Genomic DNA, 13,994 nt, shown 5'->3' with positions numbered 1-13,994 from the left:
CCCGGGTTCATGCCATTCTCCTACCTCAGCCTCCCGAGTAGCTGGGACCACAGGCGCCGGCCACCTCGCCCGGCTAATTTTTTGTATTTTTAGTAGAGACGGGGTTTCACCGTGTTAGTCAGGATGGTCTCGATCTCCTGACCTCGTGATCCGCCCGTCTCGGCCTCCCAAAGTGCTGGGATTACAGGCTTGAGCCACCGCGCCCGGCCTATTACATTGTTTTAAAGTTATCGTTATTTATTCTGCAAGCCGCAAAACTACCAAAGGCAGAGTGTGTAGATTTGGGGTTCAAATCCTGATTCTGCCACTTTACTAACTTTGTGTCTTTGGGCAAGCCGTTTCATCTTTCATGATCTACAGCATGCAGGTGATAAGAGTGCTTGCATACCTCCGCCCCTTACAGGGTTGTTGGGGGATTAAATGAACTAATTCACTTAAGGTCCTTAGCACAGAGGCTGGCACACAGAACCACCATGTACGGGTAAGCCATTAATGTTAACAGGCTGTCTCTACATCATCAGTGCTAGGCTGCCTGGAAACCCCATCCTGTGACTTGGTTGTTGAAGCCTACACCAAATCTACCTTCCCAGTGGAATGCATGCTTACCTTGAAATCCCTGATGCAGATCACCTTGTCCAGGGAGCTAACCATTGGGTAGTGGGCCACAGATGCCACAAGATTCAGAAAGGAGGCCGGACGCGGTGGCTCATGCCTGTAATTCCAGCACTTTGGAAGGCCGAGGTGGGTGGATCATGAGGTCAGGAGATCGAGACCATCCTGCCTAACACGGTGAAACCTCGTCTCTACTAAAAATACAAAAGAAAATTAGCCGGGCATGGTGGCGGGCGCCTGTTGTCCCAGCTACTCGGGAGGCTGAGGCAGGAGAATGGCATGAACCTGGGAGGCGGAGGTTGCAGTGAGCCGAGATTACGCCACTGCACTCCAGCCTGGGCGACAGAGAGAGATTCCGTCTCAAAAAAAAAGATTCAGAAAGGAAGCAGTGAGCTCAGCAGAGGTCAGATTACACAGGGCCTTACAGGCCATGGAAGGAAGGCTGAATTTCATTCAGAGCAACTCTCCCATGGCCCTAACCATGCCTTTGTTACAGTATTTATGTGAAATTTTATCTACCCCTCCAGAGGGTAAGCTCCCGGGATTGTCTGATTGGTCTTTGTTGCTCCTTTCCCACGCCTGCCTGACATAGAGAAGGGTTTTGGTCGACATGTGTGGAATGAAGTGAAAAATAACCCCCAAAAAGCTTAAGAGAGGCCCTGGCTGCAACAGCTGTTATCCAGTCATTGCAAGAGTTCACTCAGCATCCTGGGCAGGAGTCGCCACCCTCTCATGTACCCATGGGTTTTTCTTCTGAAGCTGGAAGCGTGCTCAGAGAGAACCCCATCTTCCCATGGAACAGAACCTTTCATTGACTGGACCCCCACATATAAACGGTAGTTATGGTGAGAATTAAAGAAAATCGCATCTCGGCTGCTTTATTTGAATCAGAGTATCTATCCCTGTCTTCACATGGTTGGTTGGTGAATCAGTTGCCCAGCTCCCCTCACTAGTCTATAAACTCCTGAGCATAGTGAATGGGTGAATTTGGTCTGTTTTGTTCACTGCTGCACTCCTAGCACCAATGACAGTGCCCAGCACATAGTAAGTGCTCAGTAAATATTTGTTGGTTGAAATGAGACGATGCATATAAAATGCTTTGCAGAATGCCTGGCACATTCCAGACACACATTATCTTTTTTTTTCTTTTTTTTTTTTGAGATGGAGTCTTGCTCTGTCCCCCAGACTGGCGTGCAGCGGCATGATCTCGACTCACTGCAACCTCTGCCTCCCAGGTTCAAGCAATTCTTTGCCTCAGCCTCCCGAGTAGCTGGGATTACAGGCATCTGCCACCACGCCCGGCTAATTTTTGTATTTTTAGTGGAGACGGATTTCACCATGTTGGCCAGGGTGGTCTTGAACTCCTGACTTTGTGATCCACCCACCTCAGCCTCCCAAAGTGCTGGGATTACAGGCACAGGCACACACTATCTTAATAACAATTGTTGTTAAGATATAATAAGATGAATTATTAAATAGTACATAAAACACATAGCATATAATAAAACTGTATACGATAAAGTACTAAAATTATGACAAAGCTTACATAGTAAGGAAACAAATATCCAGCACTTAGAACAGGCAGTAACAATGTGTATATAACATTCTAAAGTTTACAAAGTCTTCCATACACCTTATCTCATTTTATCTTCTAGCATTCTTACAAAGCAGATGACGTATCATCCACATTTTACAGCAAATTAATGAGCCTTGGATGAGTTAAAATGACTTAGTCAAAGTCACCCATAGCAAAAGGAAGAGCCAACTAAGAACCAAAATTTAAATCCTGTGTTCTGCCAGGCACGGTGGCTCATGAGCCCAGGAGTTCAAGACCAGCCTGGGCAATATAGTGAGACCCTATTTCTACAACAAATCAAAAAATGAGCTGAGTGTGGTGGTGTGTGCCTGCAGTCCTAGCTACTCAGGAGGCTGAGGTAAGAGGATCCTTTGAGGCCAGGAGGCAGAGGCTGCAGTGAGCCATGATTATGCCACCGCACTGTAGCCTAGACAACAGAACAAGACCCTGTCTCAAATAAATAAATAAATAAATAAATAAATAAATAAATAAATAAATAAATAAAAATCCTATGTTCTTCCAGAGATATCACAAAGCTGTGTGTCCAAAAGAATAAGGAGGATGGTGGCTGCTGGCTTCACCTGTGGTGCTCCAGCAGGCTTGGAATTTTCCATCATCAAAGGCACTTGTTTGTTTTGTTTTGTTTTATTTTGAGGCAGAGTCTCGCTCTGTCACCCAGACTGGAGTGCAGTGGCGCCATCTCGGCTCACTGCAACCTCCGCCTCCCAGGTTCAAGCGATTCTCCTGCCTCAGCCTCCCGAGTAGCTGGGACTACAGGCGTGCACCACCACGCTCAGCTAATTTTTGTATTTTTAGTAGCAACGGGGTCCACCATGTTGGCCATGATGGTCTCAGTCTCTTGACCTCATGAGCCACTCGGCCTCCAAAAGTGCTGGGATTATAGGCGTGAGCCACTGTGCCTGGCCAAAACCACCTGTTTTAGGGACCAATCCTTGTCCTGCTCAGACCTAGAGGTCTGCCTGTAGGAGCCTAAACTCTCACAGGCAATCCCTGGCTGGTGAGCTTCTCTTCTCCAGGCTTTCTCCAGTGCAAGCAACCCATTTTTCTCTCTGAGTCACACACACTTTATTCTTTCATGCCTCAGGGCCTTTGTACATACCGTGTTTTTGTTTGTTTGTTTGTTGTTTTTTGAGACAGGGTCTCTGTCAGCCAGATGGCAGTTCACTGCAGCCTCTGCCTCTCAGACTCAAGTGATCCTCCCAGCTCAGCCTCCCGAGTAGCTGGGACTACAGGCCTGCGCCCTCACACCTGGCTAATTTTTTGTATTTTTAGTAGAGATGAGGTTTCACCATGTTGGCCAGGCTGGTCTCAAACTCTTGACCTCAGGTGATCCACCCATGTCGGCCTCTCACAGTGCTGGGATTACAGGTGTGAGCCACAGCGCCCAGCTGCATTTTGTTTCAAATGATAACTCAGCTGGTTTTTTACATCACCCACTGGGCTGAACAATCTCCTGAAGACCAGAGACAAATTCTCTTTGACCTTTGTATTCCCTGGGTGTGGGTGACGGTAAGTGCTCACTAAACGTTTATGGACGGCACTAAGGAAAGTCCTGCTCGTGGCCCTGCCTTGTGGCAGTGTGGAAAGCCACCACGTGGCCTTCTCAGCCTTCAGGACACAGCGGATCTGTGAATCAGGAACTGCCTGATGGGGTATGACCCAAATCAGGAAGGAGGCCGAGACAATTGCCTAAATCTTAGCAATTGTCCTCAGGCCTTGGGAGAGACTAATTTGAGTTTGACTCTTTGCTTCCCCAGTGACATGCAAGATGATTTTATCTCTCCATGTGGGGCCTGCAGGCAAGTCATGAGAGAGGTAAGCAGCTTCTCTTGCTTTCTGGAATGCAAATCTCTTCCCTGTCGCAGGCTATGGGAGCCATGCCAAGCTGCAGGCGTGGCAGGCGTGGAGACACAGCTATTGGCCCGTTTGCTCGGTTGGCTGACTTCTAAGGCCTCCCTACACTTGCATGAGTCACTGGAAATTATTCCTCCATTTAACAGATACTTACTGAGCGAGTGTCTTGGCACTGAGGTAGCTCTGGGGAGGCAGCAGGGAAAAGACGGTCCAGGCCCTGCCCTCACAGAGCTCATAGGCTAATGCAGAAGACAGATGATAAACAAGGAGCAAAATAAATAAACAAACAGTGACATTTCTGAGAGTCAAGAGGGCTATAGAGGAAAAAAAATGCAGAAATAAAAAAGGAGTCCAGTGACAAAGGGGCAAGCAGGGGACACTGCAGACTGGGGTCAGTGAACAACAGCCCATGGGCCAAATCCAGCCTGCTGCTTATATTTGTAAATAAAGTTTTATTGGTACACAGCCATGGCCATTCATTCACCTATTGTTCATAGCCACTTTGCCCTGACAACAGCAGAGGTGAGCCATTACGACAAAGGCCACATGGCCTCTAAACCTAAGATATTTACTGTCTGGTCCTTGACAGAAAAAGGTTTGCCAACCCCTGCTTTAGATGTCCAGGAAGGGCCTCTTTTTGAGCATGACATTTGAGCAGAAATATAAATAATGAGAAAAAAATGAGATGAACAAAGGTCTAGAAAAGGAGATTCTGAGACAGCATAAGCAGCAAGTTTTGCACTCAGATTCTTGGTGAATTTGAGAAGAGGCAAGAAGGCACCAAGAGGGCTAGGGTCTGGTAAGTGGAAGGAAAGCAATGGGATTGAAGTCAGAAGGGTAGGCAGGGGCCAGATCACATGGGGCCTGGCCCTGGGATAAAGGGTACATTTTATTCCAAGAATAAAGGAAACTGAAGTGTACACTTTTTTTTTTTTTTTTGAGACGGAGTCTTGCTCTGTCGCCCAGACTAGAGCGCAGTGGCCAGATCTCAGCAAGCTCCGTCTCCCGGGTTTACGCCGGGTTCTCCTGCCTCAGCCTCCCGAGTAGCTAGGACTACAGGCGCCTGCCACCTCTCCTGGCTAGTTTTTTTGTATTTTTTAGTAGAGACGGGGTTTCACTATGTTAGCCAGGATGGTCTCGATCTCCTGACCTTATGATCCGCCCATCTCGGTCTCCCAAAGTGCTGGGATTACAGGCTTGAGCCACCGTGCCTGGCCTTTTTTTTTTTTTTTTAATTTGAGACAGAGTCTCACTCTGTCACCCAGGCTGGAGTGCAGTGGCACAGTCTCGGCTCACTGCAACCTCCGCCTCCCAGGTTCAAGCAATTCTCCTGCCTCAGCCTCCCGAGTAACTGGGACTACAGGCACGTGCCACCACGCCTGGCTAATTTTTGTATTTTTAGTAGAGACTGGGTTTCATCATGTTGGCCAGGATGGTCTCGAACCCCTGACCTTATGATCCGCCCACCTTGGCCTCCCAAAGTGCTGGGATTACAGGCGTGAGCCACCGTGCCCAGCCTGAAGTGTACACTTAAACATGGTTCAAATGGCAAATCTTACGTTATATATATTTTATCACATTAAATACATTGGGAAAAAAGAGAATAAAGGTAAGCCATTGGGTATTTTCAAGAAGAGACTTGAGGGATCTGAAGTACTTTTTATAAAAGTCCTCTTGATGGAAGGCTGCAATTTCTTCAACTCTAAAAACAAAAGGGTAGGCCAGGTGTAGTGGCTCAGCCTGTAATACCAGCACTTTGGGAGGCTGAGACGGGTGGATCACGAGGTCAGGAGATAGAGACCATCCTGGCAAACACAGTGAAATCCCGTCTCTACTAAAAATACAAAAAAATTAGCTGGGTGTGGTGGCGGGTGCCTGTAGTCCCAGCTACTGGGGAGGCTGAGGCAGGAGAATGGTGTGAACCCAGGAGGTGGAGCTTGCAATGAGCGGAGATAGCGCCACTGCACTCCAGCCTGGGCGACAGAGCAAGACTCTGTCTCCAAAAAACAAACAAACAAACAACAAAAAAACCCAAAAGGGTAGGCCAGGTGTAGTGGCTCAGCCTATAATCCCAGCAGTTAGTGAGGCAGAGGCAGGAGGATCGCTTGAGCCCAGGAGTTCGAGACCTGCCTCGGCAACATAGACCTTGTTCTCCACAAAAAAAAAAAAAAAGAATAAAACAAAACAAAAAAAATGAAAATGAAGGGATAGTTTAGATCATGGGTTCTTAATCCAGGCTCAAGGGAAGGTTTTCATGTTTATGTGTACATTTGGGGAAGGGGGAATGTTAGTAACTATTGTGGATTACCAAAGAGATCTGTGTTCTCTACAGTCCCAAAAGATTAGAGAATCCCACAGGCCCTGAGCTCCAGCATAGTACCGTCAGCCCCTGGAAACACAGCATCTTGTGGGCATGGTGGCTCACACCTGTAAGCCCTGCACTTTGGGAGACTGAGGCAGGAGGATCACTTTAGCCCAGGAATTCAAAACCAGCCTGGGCCACATAGTAAAACCCGGTCCCTTCAAACAATTTAAAACTTAGCAAGGCATGGTGGTGCATGCCTGTGGTCCTAGCTGCTCCAGAGGCTGAGGGTGGGAGTATCACTAGAGCCTGGGAGGTCAAGGCTGCAGTGAGCCGTGATCAAGCCACTGCACTCCTGCCTGGGCGACAGAGTGAGATCCTGTCTCAAAAATAAATACATACCTACAGCATCTTGTTTAATCCCCTCCCCGAGACTGAGGGAAGTGCATGTCATTATTCCCATTGCCCAGTGACTACTCTGAGGCTCAGAGGAGTAAAATGACTTACTGAAGGGCCCCCTGCCAGGCGGTGACACATGGGTATCCGTGGCCCATCCGGCTTGACTCTGAAGCGCATGCTCCTCACGGCTGCCTCTCTGTCTTTGTGATTCTGTAAGTTGGACAAAATTATTTTCAGCCATGGAGGAAACATAATGTTACTTTGGCATGCGAATGCTGCTTGTACCGTGGGAGTTTCTGCTTTTGGAGTCGTGTTTTGGGAGAAAGGGGGTTGTTTTAGCTTTGTTTTTGTGCCGTGGGGTTTCAAAGCATCCGGGGATGCAGACACTTCCATCTTCCTCCTGTTTCCTGCCAGGAGTGCAAATCAGACACATTTCCCAAATCCAAAAACATACCACTGGGAAAGCAGTGAATTTACACTGCGGAATTTATCTCACTTAAGAGGGTCAGAAATAGCTGGCCTGTACCGTGAAAATGTCAAAGGCCATATAAGGAAACCACCACAGACAGGGCGCCAAGTCCCTGGCTCCCAAGGCCCCGACGTGATCCAATTGCTCAGTGCTGTTTTCTCCAAACAGATTGGATGTTGGCAAACGACAGAAGGCAAATGAAAAAGCTGAAGGAGGCAGGGGCGAAACTGAAACCAAAATGCAAATAATAAGAGATGAGGCGTTGGGGCCAGGGACCTGGCATGTAAACTCGCCCTCTGCTCAACTTTCATCCATACCTACCCTCAGGCAGAGCCAGTCAAGCAGAAAAATTTCCTTCCTTAAAACATTAATTCTAAAAAAGCCAGAAGATTGAGTGTGCCTGGCAATAACTTGGTGATTCAGAGAGAAGTGTGGAAGAACAGAAGGCTGCAGACCTAAGTAGTCACTGGTTACCAACATAATCCATAAGAATGACATCTATTAATTGAGCACCTACTATGTGCATAGAGACGCTTTACATGAATCATCTCTGCATCTCACAATACCTGGCTAGGAAGAGCTTGGGTCTGTTGACCCCACCTCCAGGGCTCTTGTCATGATGCTACTGCTGATTAGCCTCTTGCCTACCACCCTGCATTCGTCCATACCTAAAACCATTCTATGGACCAAGACACTGAGTGAGCCCCAGAAAGTTATCATTTTCCTAAGGTCACACAGCGAACAAACAGTGCTCCTCATAGCATAGGAGAAAAATCAAGAGACAAATTTTTCTTTGCTGACTTTACCCTGCTAAGCCTCCGTTTCCTCATCAGTAAAATGGGCATCATAATAGCACCTACCTCACAGGGTAGATAATGAAACCATGCATGTGCAGTATCTATGTGGTATGGTGTGGCTGTGTCCCCACCCAAATCTCATCTTGAATTGTAGCTCCCATAATTCCCATGTGTCATGGGAGGGACATGGTGGGAGGCAACTGAATCATGGGGGCAGGTCTTTCCCATGCTGTTCTCGTGATAGTGAATAAGTCTCATGAAGGAATGGGAGTTCCCTCACACAAGTCCTCTCTTGCCTGCTGCCAGGTAAGACATCCCTTTGCTCTTCCTTCATCTTCTGCCATGGTTGTGAGGCTTCCCCAGCCATGTGGAACTGTGAGTCCATTAAACCTCTTTTCTTGTCTTTTTTTTTTTTTTGAGATGAAGTCTTGCTCTGTCGCCCAGGCTGGAGTGCAGTGGCGCCATCTTGGCTCACACTCCGCCTCCCGAGTTCAAGCAATTCTCCTGCCTCAGCCTCTTGAGTAGCTGGGACTACAGGCTCCTGCCACCGCGCACGGATAATTTTTTTGTATCTTTAGTAGAGACGGGGTTTCACCATGTTCACCCAGGATGGTCTCAATCTCCTATCCTCGTGATCCACCCACCTCGGCCTCCCAAAGTGCTGGGAGTACAGGCGTGAGCCACTGCGCCCAGGCTTTTTTTTTTTTTTTTTTTTTTTTTTGAGACAGAGTCTTGCTCTATGGCCCAGACTGGAGTGCAGTGTCGTGATCTTGGCTCACTGCAACCTCTGCCTCACATGTTCCAGAGATTCTCCTGCCTCAGCCTTCTGAGTAGCTGGGATTACAAGGGCTCACCACCACGCCTGGCTAATTTTTGTATTTTTAGTAGAGAGGGGGTTTCACCATGTTGGCCAGGCTGGTCTCGAACTCCTGACCTCAGGAGATCCTCCTGCCTCGGCCTCCCAAAGTGCTGGGAGTACAGGCATGAGCCACCACGCCTGGCCTAAACCTCTTTTCTTTATAAATTACCCAGTCTCCGGTATGTCTTTATTAGCAGCTTGAGAACAGACTAATACACTGAGTGTATGTGGCAGGCATGCGACTTCTCCTGGTGTGAGGTGTAAAGGGGATACTCTAAGGGAAGCAGGTGTTAGTTGTCATTTGTCATAGCAGAAGGAGGTCTGGTTCCAGGGGTTAGCTGTCACCTTTTTTTTCCTGTTTTTTTTTTTTTTTTTTGAGATGGAGTCTTGCTCTGTCACCCAGGCTGGAGTGCTGGAGTGCAGTGGCATGATCTCAGTTCACTGTAAGCTCCGCCTCCCAGGTTCACGCCATTCTCCTGCCTCAGCCTCCCGAGTAGCTGGGACTACAGGCACCCGCCACCACGCCCGGCTAATTTTTTTGTATTTTTTAGTAGAGACGGGGTTTCACTGTGTTAGCCAGGATGGTCTCGATCTCCTGACCTTGTGATCCGCCCGCCTCGGCCTCCCAAAGTGCTGGAATTACAGGCGTGAGCCACCGCACCCGGCCAGCTGTTGCTCTTATGAAACCCTGGGTGAGTCCTGAATGGTGCCTGTTCACTATGTGCCACGCACTGTTCAGTTTCACAGCATTCTTTCATTTCCTCTTCCCTACAGCGCTATGATCCAGGAACAATTATGGTCATTCCCATTTTACAGATGAGAAAATCAAGGCAAAGAGAGGAACATTAGCCAGTGAGTGGCAGAGTCAGACTCAAACCCAGTCAGTCTCAGACCCCTCAGCCACGCTGCACCTCTCACCCCGGCTTTGCCTCTTTTCCAGTTTGGCACCAACTGGCCCGTGTACATGACCAAGCCGGATGGTACGTTTATTGTCATGACGGTCCAGGAGTTGCTGCCCTCCTCCTTTGGGCCTGAGGACCTGCAGAAGACCCAGTGACAGCCAGAGAACGCCCGCCGCCTGGGACAGCACCTGGAGAACTTCACAAAGATGTCTCACAGCCCTGGGGACACCTGCCCAGCGGGCCCCAGCCCTACAGAGGCTGGGCAAAGAGGATGTTTCCAAATTACACTCCAGCCCAGGCCAGCACCCCTCCTAGCAACCTACCCTGGGACTTAGAACCCCACCCCCCACCCCCAGCCACCTTTCCTTTCCTTCCTGTGGGTCCTCTTTCAAAGTCCAGCCTAGTCTGGACTGCTTCCCCATCAGCCTCCCCAAGGTTCTGTCCTGTTCCGAGCAACTTTTCTAATTGTAAACATCATAGAACATCCTGAATCAAAGCGTGTGTCTTGCTCTGTCTCTATCCTTGCTTGCAGCTCTTAGGAGGGACGCCGTGATTTGTCTTTATAGGAAGACCTGGACTCTTTCTGCTGGGAAAGGAAATGGGTACCTTGGAACCGTGGACTTTGTGGTGTGGAGAGCTGAGGTTTTAGGCAACTTGCCCGCGTGTTCTCTAAATGGGAAGCTCCCCTGGGCTGGACGTAACTGCCAATAACTATCCTAGAGTGTGTTTTTGTCTCATTATAGACCTGAGCACTGGGAGATTCCAGAGTATAAAGGGTCAGGCAAGGTTTGTCTAGACAATGTAACAAAGGTTTCTCTCAGTAGCTACTGTGTGTCAGGTACTGTCCTGTGCATCATTTTAAGTTGAAAGTGCTCCACAGTTCTGTGAGGTGGGTGTGGAGATGCCCCCTTCTCACAGATGAGAGCACTGGGCTTTGGAGAAGTTGAATACCCTGTTCTAGGACAAAAGCAAAGCTCAGAACAGAATCCAGGCCCCTTAACCCCCACTGTGGTCCGGAAACATTGCATGCTTTTTGCCAGGCACTATACTGAGGTATGTGACATACCTGGACCTGTTCCGTCCTCATTCATCAAACTCAAAGGTTGATTATAGTGTTCTCAATTTAGCAATAAGCAACTCGAAGCTCAGAGTGATTGAGTTGCTCACCCAAAGTCACACGGCAGCTAATGTGGCAGAACTGGAATCAGAACTAGGTCTGTCTGGGCCAGGGGCGGTGGCTCACGCCTGTAATCCCAGCACTTTGGGAGGCCGAGGAGGGCAGATCACCTGAGGTCAGGAGTTCGAGACCAGCCTGGCCAACATAATGAAACCACGTCTCTACTAAAAAATACAAAAATTAGCCAGGTGTGGTGGCAGGTGCCTGTAATCCCCACTACTCAGGAGGCTGAGGCAGGAGAATCATTTGAACCCAGGAGGTAGAGGTTGCAGTGAACTGAGATCGCGCCACTGCCCTCCAGCCTGGGTGACAGAGTGAGACTCCATCTCAAAATAACAACAACAACAACAACAAACTACGTCTGTCTTATTCCAAGCATTTTTTTTCCATTCCCCCATAGCTGATGTCTCAATTTACTGATTATCTTTTATATGTCAAATATGCCATATAGTGCAGAAAAAAACAGCCTCTGTCCTTGAGGAACTCCCAGCTTCACAGATTGAGAGAGTGAGGCGTACACGGGTCTAATGCACAGGAGTGCACACTGTGATCCAGGCAGAACCAAGTGTCAGGTGGGTGTGTCAGGGAGCCCGCTGCTGCCTGGAGTGTGAGGACAGAGAAGGACTGTTTCTTTCATGGGTTCACTGGTTATCACACACACAACACACACACGCACATTAGGAAGGTCAGGACTGAATAAGGAAGGAGCCAGGGTGGGTCCTCTGGAGGGGGATGACAGCTCCGGGAGCCCTCCCAGGAGGAGTTGGCCTTGGGGCTGGCTCACTGGGTGGGGTAAGAATACAGCTTAGGTTTCCTGTTCCCAGGGCAAGCAAGTACTTAGAGGCAACCAAGTATCATCACCCGTTCCCTGGAAGCCCTTTCCACCCTGATCCAGTGTTGCCACTTGATGAGAATGGCTTTGCCACAACATACTAAAACTTGTCTGCTGGCATCTTGGGAGCATCCCAGCCATTCCAGCATGGCTGTTTGACATACAACTCTATTCTGCCGTTTTTTTTTTTTGTTTTTGTTTTTGAGATGGAGTCTCACTCTGTCACCCAGGCTGAAGTGTAGTGGTGCGATCTCGGCTCACTGCAACCTCTGCTGCCCGGGTTCAAGTGATTCTCCTGCCTGAGCCTCCCAAGTAGCTGGGATTACAGCGCCTGCAATTTTTGTAGTTTTAGTAGAGACAGGGTTTTACCATCTTGGCCAGGCTGGTCTTGAACGCCTGACCTCATGATCCACCCGCCTCGGCCTCCCAAAGTGCTAGGATTACAGGCGTGAGCCACCATGCCTGGCCTGACTTTCTTTAGAAATGGCTTTGGTGGCCAAGAAAGTGGCTCACACCTATAATCCCAACACTGTGGGAGGCTGAGGTAGGAGGACCTCTTGAGGTCAGGAATTCAAGACCAGACAAGTAAACATAGTGAGACTCTGTCTCTAAAATAAACAAATAATTAATAAAATAAATTAATTAAATAACAAAATAAGTTAAATAAATTAAATTAGCTTGGCCTTATGGTGCTCACCTGTGGTCCCAGCTACTCAGGAGGCTGAAGCAGACCGATCTCTTGAGGCCAGGAATTCAGGGCCACAGTGGGCCGTGACTGCATCACTGCACTCCAGCCTGGGCAACAGAGTGAGATCCTGTCTCTAAAACAACAACAGGCCAGGCGCAGAGGCTCACACCTATAATCCTAGCACTTTGGGGGGCTGAGGCAGGTAGATCACTCCTGACTTGAGGTCAGGAATTCGAGACCAGCCTCTCTAACACAGCAAAACCCTGTCTCTGCTAAAAATACAAAAAAATCAGCCGGGCGTGGTGGTGTGTGCCTGTAATCCCAGCTACTCAGGAGGCTAAGGCAGGAAAATCACTTGAACCCGGAGGCAGAGGTTGCAGTGAGCCAAGATCGCACCACTGTACGCCAGCCTGGGCGACAGAGTGAGACTCCGTCTCAGAATAAACAAATAAATAAATAAAACACAAAAAATGGCTTTGGGGGCCTTCAGCACACTCCTCTGAATGTTCTCAGCAAAGGCAGGTGGAGAAATTTTTAAAAAGAGGAAGCTGGAGGAAAATCTGGCCATCAGTTATTAATCTGCCTGTTGGAAATATGAATGAGTGACATTTTCTTCTTTGTACATATCTGTTTTTTAATTTCCAAAACATTAAAAAAATTAATAACAACAATATATAAAGAAAGAAAAAAAGGGTATAACATAATGGTTAAAGGTTTGCACTTTGGGGTTGAACAGCCTCCAAACTTTGTGAGTTTGGGCAAGTTATTTCATTATTCTGAGACTCAATTTCCTCATCTGCAGAATGGGGATGATAGTATCCAGCCCCCAGGATTGTGGCAAGGATTGACTGAAATAATGCAATTTTAAAGGCCCAGTGTTGGCTAGACATCGTTGCTCACGCCTGTAATCCCAGCACTTTGGGAGGCCAAGGCAGGTGGATGACCTGAGGTCAAGAGTTCAAGACCAGTCTGACCAACATGACGAAACCCTGTCTCTACTAAAAATACAAAAAATTAGCTGGGCATGGTGGCGGGCGCCTGTAATCCCTGCTACTCAGGAGGCTGAGGCAAGAGAATCGCTTGAACCCAGGAGGCAGAAGTTGCAGTGAGCTGAGATTACGTCACTGCACTCCAGCCTGGGCAACAAAAGTGAAGCTCCATCACAAAAAAATAAAATAAAATAAAGGCCCAGTGTTCGACCCTCGGTAAATTCTCCATAAATCTTGACTGTTAACCCTCATCAAGGGTGACAAATTTTATTTTTTTTAAAGATGGATTTGATTTTTGCAAACAAGCAGCAGTGTTTTACAGCATTTTTTTTTTTTTTTTTTTTTGAGATAAGAGTCTCCCTCTGTTGCCCAGTGGGGAGTGCAGTGGCATGATCTCAGCTCACTAAAGCCTCTGCCTCCAGGGTGCAAACGATTCTCCTGCCTCAGCCTCCCGAGTAGCTAGGATTACAAACACCTGCCACCACGCCTGTCTAATTTTTGTATTTTAGTAGAGACA

The 13,994-nt window shown here is 48.2% G+C and overlaps 1 protein-coding gene across 1 annotated transcript in view; it reads left to right on the top strand.

The window, feature by feature from the left end:
• The window catches only part of CDA (cytidine deaminase), a 29,658-nt gene extending 19,371 nt beyond the window's left edge, over nucleotides 1–10,287 (top strand). The window contains exons 3-4 of the mRNA XM_023219774.3: nucleotides 3,967–4,024; nucleotides 9,830–10,287. Of these exons, the coding sequence (XP_023075542.1) occupies nucleotides 3,967–4,024; nucleotides 9,830–9,946 (175 nt within the window). The 3' untranslated portion in view covers nucleotides 9,947–10,287. The remainder of the gene's footprint in view (nucleotides 1–3,966; nucleotides 4,025–9,829) is intronic.
• Nucleotides 10,288–13,994: the final 3,707 nt, after the last annotated feature.

The sequence above is a fragment of the Piliocolobus tephrosceles genome, chromosome 1 (assembly GCF_002776525.5).
Source record: "Piliocolobus tephrosceles isolate RC106 chromosome 1, ASM277652v3, whole genome shotgun sequence".
Classification (NCBI taxonomy): Eukaryota; Metazoa; Chordata; class Mammalia; order Primates; family Cercopithecidae; genus Piliocolobus; species Piliocolobus tephrosceles.
This window is presented reverse-complemented; position numbering and strand designations above follow the sequence as displayed.